This window comes from Psammomys obesus, unplaced genomic scaffold (assembly GCF_907164565.1).
Source record: "Psammomys obesus unplaced genomic scaffold, mPsaObe1.curated_primary_1811, whole genome shotgun sequence".
Classification (NCBI taxonomy): domain Eukaryota; kingdom Metazoa; phylum Chordata; class Mammalia; order Rodentia; family Muridae; genus Psammomys; species Psammomys obesus.
The window spans coordinates 25,592,489-25,599,624 of record NW_026592118.1 but is presented as its reverse complement, the minus strand read 5'-3'; the positions used below and the strand labels follow the sequence as shown (position 1 = coordinate 25,599,624).

Genomic DNA, 7,136 nt, shown 5'->3' with positions numbered 1-7,136 from the left:
CCATGAATTTGAAAGACAGAAGAGTAATTGGGAAGGGGGGGGGGTGTTGATGTGTTTTTATTTTAAGCTAAAAAGTATTTTTAAAAAAACCCTTTCCCTTTCTTAAGACAAAGTTAAAAACTGCCTTTAAAAATCAGTAACATACAGATATTTTATAAAAATTGTTTTCATCTACTACTACATGTAATTATCAAGGTAGGCTTACAAAATTAAATGAAGTCTTTCAATGTAATATGCAAGAATTAAAAACTCACAAGAGTCTAGAATAATAGTTTAAAAACTAGGAGGGCTAGAGACTTGGCTCGGTAGTTACGAACAGTTAACACTCTTCCAAGACTTAAAAGATGGTTCCCAGTACCCAAATTTGGTAGCACACAATCACCTCTAACTCAAGTTCCTGGTAATTTGATGGCCTCTTCTACACTCCAAACATGTGTTCTACTCATACACACTTACATACAAAGTAAAAACCTTAAAAATGAAAACCTTCGATAAACGCTACACTATAAATATATATATATTACAAAGACTCATAGCTCAAGAAAACATCTAAGTATGAGCAAACAAAATATCTCATTAGCTACTGATCCTAACATAGAAAAGAGTATTTTCAATCATAAGAGTGATTAAAAGGAAAAGTAAGCTGGGCATGGTAGCACATATCTTCAGTCTTAGCACTCTCGAAGCAAAGCCAGGTAGAGCTCTGTGAATTGGAGGCCTGCCTGTCTACATGAGTTCCAGGCTAGTCAAGGCTACAGCAAGACCCTGTCACATAAAATAACAAATTTATAGTATAAAATTGACAGCAAACAAAGTTTCTTCTAAGATCTCCAGGCTAATTCTACCATTTGTCTTGTCAGTATATTCAGGATATTGTGTTTAGACAGCCTATGCTGTGTGTGGTGGCACATGTCTATAACCCCAGCATTGGGGAGGCAAAGGCAGGTGGCTCTCCGAGTTTGAGGCTATCCCAGGGCTGCATGGGAAACCCTGACAAAAGAAACAGTCTAAAATAAATATCCCATTTTTAAAGTTCAGATTAAGTTCATTTATATTCTGGGAAGAACCATTTATTAACTTAAGTGAAACTCCAATTTCATGTTGTTTCTCTCTACATCCACTCAAGTGTTTTTCAATATTTAGGTATTAATCTAAATGTCTCAGCTATCTGATCCTACTCCAATACAGCAAGTCAAGCAATCTTATTTAACTTACTTTTATGTTTGGGTCTGAGAATTAAACCCAGGATCTCACATGTGCTAAGCTTGTGCTTGACCACTGAGCTACAGGCCTAATTCCTTTCTCATCATTTACTATCATTGTACTTTTTATTCCAGTTAATTTGAACCTTCTCCGTGCTAGAATTAGAACTAGAAAGACAATCGGCATCATATTCTGATTCATAACTCAGAACCCATCACCTGCATTCACCTGAGTTCTGCATCTCCTTATTTTTAGCTTTGCTTGTTCTCTTTTCTACGTTACAGTACATTCACATTTCTTTACATAAATATATATATTAATGGCCAAATTCCTCAGATGGAAAAACATGTAGGTTTGCTTTGTTTTCTGACACTCTATGAACGAACATAAAATTATGCATTCTAGGTCCATATATACTGAGAGTATAAAATTTTGTATGAAGCTCCATGATTTTCATTCCAAATGCCTAATTTAATTGTATAGAATTTCACTGAGTTGTATAGACTCTGAGTCTGGTTAATTTTGGTATATGTTTATATTTATTTGCATACATTTAAATAATAGTTTATCTTAAGAAGAAAAAAATAATCCACCATACTTACAAACATACACAGTTATTTCCTATGCCAGTACATGAAGTAGGAAACCTAGGGTATGTCTGCTTTACCTACAGTACTCAAAAGGATCTGTGCATGTGTACAGACCAGAAGATAACCTTGTCTATCATCCCATCCATGAGTGTCTACCTGGCACTCATCAAGTAAAGTAGGACAGCAGATGAGCAAGCTCAGTAATCAGCCTGTTTCTGCCCCCACACTAGGACTAAGAGGGCACACCATCACACCTAGATTTTTTCTTATGTGAGTTCTGGGGATCAATCTTAGTTCATTTGTAGGCACTTCACTTACTGAGCCATCTCCTAAGTTTTTCCTAACTCAGTTTTTTGGCATGGATAGAAATGATCACTGTGAAACTCAAGGTAATAAAAACGTGGGTTTTTTTCCCCCTTCTATTCTTCTTTTCAAAGATCTCACTAGATAGCCCAAATTGTTCTCCAACCCAATACCCTTTGCCTCCAAAGTGCTGTGATCACAAGAATGGCCTACTCAATTCAGCTTCTACAGTTTAAATTAAAAACAACAACAACAACAAAAAAAAAACTATCAAAGTTATGATCTTAAATTTCATTCTCAAGTCTACTTTCACAAATTTGCTTTCTTTGTGGCAACCAGTGGACAACTTTCCTTCCTACTGTCCTTACATTTTCTAAACGCATTTGTACCTCAGAGATTAGACAAACAAACACTCTAGATTGTTCTGTTCTTACAATGCCAAGTAAATTTCAGAACCTATCAATAGCTTCAATCTTAAAAGAATTAAAAGGGAAAGGGAAAAATTTGAGATAATTTAACTTCTGATTCAATGCAATTTTAAACTAATTGTATTTTCTCCTTTATTATGTAAGTAAAACAAATCAAAACCTCTGGTAAGTACTGATACATTTTGGGTTCCAAAACAAATTCTGATTTAAAATATTAAGTTGGAGTTGTTTTTACGAACCAGCATTTTCAGTTTTTATTCTTAAAATTTTCTACTAAGTCCAAACAAAACACTAAAACACTACTAAAGTTGTGTCTGTTGGCCTAGAGCGTATTCAGCCTGCCTGAGCTTCCCGAGTATTTGAAACTAGAGGTGTAAGCTGTGCACCATCTTCAGGTACATCTGTCTACCTACTACTTACCAGTCAAGAATTCAAATGGTAACTGCTAAGATTAATAAGTACTTGCTGTGCACCAAACTCTAAGGGCACACAGACAAGACTGCCAGTGATCCTAAAACTCTTACTTTTTATTAGCTCACAACCTCGAATAGTCCCCATCTTTGAAAACTATCCTCATCTAATATGCTCTTACAAGTCTTTTCTTTTGTAATTGCTCAGACCAAAATATAGTACCTTTTCACTTATCTACCATCTCTTAATCCAAAATCATATTATGTCCTCCCAGTCTCATCTTTAGGGAGTGTTTCAACAACCTGACCATGCCCCATCACTGCTTGGTACAGTCCAGTGTCCTGGATATTCTGTCAACCAGCCCTGGGCATCCCTCTTGCTGATTTCAGTCAGTACTGAGCTGTCTAGCTACCTAACATTTCTGTGGCTTTACTTTAACAACACTTAGGTATTTCTTTGCCAAATCTAAGTAAATAGCAACACCTCCGTTCCTGTTTTGTTTCTCCTGGCACTGATCTAAACCGTGTATGTTTTGTTATTTTTTTATGTTGTAGTTATACACAAAGTGCTCAATAAATATCTACTGAATGAACAAAAATTATTTATTTCCCCTCCTTGGGTTCTTAAAATTTCAAGTGTTTCAGGCTAAAGATGCAGCAGTGCTGATGTACTTGCCTAGAATGTGCAGAGCTCTGGGTTCCATCCCCACCATAAAACAAACCAAAGAATACATTTATAACTATCACGGTGCAAAATATAGTCAGAAAAGTAAAGTAAGACCTGAACACAAAATCAGCATTTAGACTTTCAAGAACAACAATCCCAAGTGTAAAAATCATATTTACAGTTTCAAGATCTTCATATTTCTGTAAGCAACATTCGCAATATCCTTTTTTTCTCTTTTCCTTCAATTGGAGTTGAACCGGGGTTCCACCGTATTTATCGCCATCCGTATTAATTCTAGTGATAGAAACACATGGTAACAAAATTAACTGCAAAACTCAATGAATAATTTTAAAAATTTACTGTCTTAAACTATCAAATACAGAATATGCCATAATCAGAGACTTGTAACAGCAAATACTTTTAACTACATTTCAAGAAATGCAAAAACAAAATGTAATAAACATTCTGACAAAGACTTCAAATGGCAAGAGAAACAGCTTTATTATTTAAGCCCATTTTCAACTAAAGTGTCTAAATAATGCATTTATATTCAGACTAAGTATAGCAGAGAGGCATTAAAAATACACACGGGGAGAAACAAGCACACACACACACACACTACATTGGCACAAAATATGCTACCCAAATGTTTATGAAGAAAAAAATAATAATAATAGCAATAATCTTAATAGCATCCCTTCTAAAAATAAAGTTTCAAACCAACCTGAGCTTAGGCTGAGCTTGCTTTTGGGTGCTGGATGGCTTATCTACATCAAATGGACTGCAAGGCTTCTGAGTAAAATAGTTTATAAAAGGCATGTTGGTCAGCTGAAGGTAAAATGGTCTGTAAGACCTAAAAGAATAAAAGGACAAGTATGTGAGCGTCTCTAAAACCTTATATTTCAAAATTGTGTAATTCATCTCAAATCTGAAATAAACAGAAACAGAGACTTGGTAAATCTTCCTTGGTAAACTTGCCTTTCAAAGAACCAATTTGTAGGCCTATTCTTTTAACATTAAAAAAAAAATACTTTTGAAAATAACTTTTTCATATAATATTCTGATCAATTTCCCATCCCAAATCTCCTCCCTGATCTGCTCCACCTAAAAAATGCCACTGAAAGCATAATAAAATACCCACCATCTTAACTATGTGAAATTGTGTAAGTTAGTCACATTAAGCATTAAGTCGTGGAATCACTACCTTTTCTTCTTTCAGTGGTTCTCAGTGTTTCCTAATACTGCGATTCTTTACTACAGTTTCTCATGCTGTGGTAACCTCCAACTATAAAATTATTCTTGTTGCTACTTCATAACTAATTTTGCTACTGTTATGAATGGTAATGTCAGTAAACAGTGTTTTCCAATGGTCTTAGGCAACTCCTGTGAAAGGACTGTTAAACCTGAGAGGTTGCAACCCACAGGTTAAACTACTGCTCTAGATACTCCTTGAAACTGTTCAGTTTAGTCTCATTAAACATTAAGTTGTGAAATCACTACCCCATCCTCTATAGTACTTACTTTGCAGAAGCAAAAACCCTGTATCTATTTCCCTCCAGCCCTTTGCAAGCACCAGTGACTGAATCTAAATATTCTGAATGCTTTATGTACATGGAATAATGCAATATTTTTCCTTCGTATTTCTCTTATGATGACATTCTGAAAGCTCATCTATGTTGGTCCATGTCTGAATTTCCTTCTTTTTAAAACATTTCCACTGTAAGAATATACAGACATGTATCTTTCATACCTCATTTATGCATACATTTGCTTGACGGACTAGGGTTGCTGATACCTTTTGGCTATTCCTATGTTTCTTGGATAGTAACCATCCTAAGGGAACTAAAGCAGTCTCACTATGATTTGGATTTTCATTTCTCTACAGTATTTCGTTTTTCTTTCTTTTGAGATGTAGGAGTTATTTTTATATTCTGTATACTAAATATATATGACTTGCCTTTTTCTATTTATTGGGTTAATCTTTAGGTCATTGTCTTATCAATTGATATGATAAAATATTAAGAGCAAAAGCAACTTGAAGAGGAAATGGTTTGTTTACACGTTCTAACCACAGGCCATCATGGACAGAAGTGCTCAAGGCAAGAACCTGGCAGCAAAAACTGAAGCAGAAGCCATGAAGGAACATTGCTTACTGGCTTTTTAAAAATAATTTTTTAATCGTTTATTTAATTTTTATTTGATTTTATGTGTGTAAATGTTTGCCTGAATGTGTATCACATGAATGCAGTGTCCGCAGAGGCCATCAAAATGCATCAGATCCCCTAGGACTGGAATTTACAGACAAATTGTTAGCTACCTTGTGGGTGTTAGAAATTGAACCCTGTCCTTTAGAAGAGTAGCCAAGGAGCCATTTCTCAAGCAAGCCTGTTTTTATAAAACCCAGGACCACATGCCTACTAAGTCTCTAGTGCCATCTATAATCACAAGATGTTTTACCCATTACCTTTTGTGACAGGGATCTTGCAATGTTGCCTAGAATTTGAGAGCCTCCTGAGGTTAAAGGCCTGTACCATCAAACCTTGGCCAGACCTGATTTTAAATTGTATTTTTTCTTCACAATAATACATTTAAAATATTTATGTATCTTAAAAAGATTTTATTATTTACTTTGTGTGTATGCATGTGTGTGGGCTACCATGGAAGCCAGAAAAGGGCATCAGATCCCCTACAGCTGGAGTTTCGGGTGTTCTTGAACCACTCAGCAAGGATGTTGGGAACTAAATTCACATATCTCCAAGAGCAGGCGAACGTTCCTAACCACTGAGCCACCTCTCCAGCCCCTATTTTTAAAAAAGAAACATTCAACACCTTCGTCATTTCCGCGAACACGTAAGAGAATTAGCCACACATGGCCAAAGAAATAACTAGAGAGCTAAAAGAAAGTAATCTAACGTTTCTACCCCAAACTGACTTATATCTATTTGTTGATTTCATTAAGATTATCTTTAAGAGTTTTGGAAGTTTATTATTATAGTAAATATCATATTTAGGTTTTACATTTCCAAGTAGTTCCTATAATTATAATTTTTCCCACAATTACAGGAGGAAATCTTTGGTAATTGTTCAAACTCAATTTACTTAAAATACTAAAAAAAAAAAAAAAAAAACCAGATAAAAAAATAATTTTATAATTAGTTCAAGGAAACACACGTGACTTAGTGCTCCAACCACATCACTGTCATATAAAGGAAGCAAACATATAAGTGGAAGTAGGTCTGAAGATATTTTGTCTGTAATACCAACTCAACTTCCCATGTACTGGACTCGACACTTACCGGTTCACATCTTCAACCTTTAAAAAAGGCTTTTTGAGTCTCCCTGCTTGAGAAGAAAAAATACCATTAGACATTTGCAGATGTTCAAAGACTCTACTGTAGGTAAAAACCCTTTAAAGCCCTTAGATTCCAGAGAGTTGAAAGGTGTAGGCCTCAGGTGAAATCATCTTCCACTGTCCCCACTGCACACACCCGATCTGTGGTGTTCTGAGGTGTTCTGTTCTGGAGGACAACATCCC

At 35.4% G+C, this 7,136-nt stretch overlaps 1 protein-coding gene across 1 annotated transcript in view; it reads right to left on the bottom strand.

Moving 5' to 3' along the window:
- The window catches only part of Dbf4 (DBF4 zinc finger), a 35,922-nt gene that overhangs the window by 3,955 nt on the left and 24,831 nt on the right, over positions 1–7,136 (bottom strand). The window contains exons 8-10 of the mRNA XM_055612814.1: positions 6,898–6,943; positions 4,326–4,454; positions 3,781–3,895 (exon numbers count right to left, since the gene is read on the bottom strand). Of these exons, the coding sequence (XP_055468789.1) occupies positions 3,781–3,895; positions 4,326–4,454; positions 6,898–6,943 (290 nt within the window). The remainder of the gene's footprint in view (positions 1–3,780; positions 3,896–4,325; positions 4,455–6,897; positions 6,944–7,136) is intronic.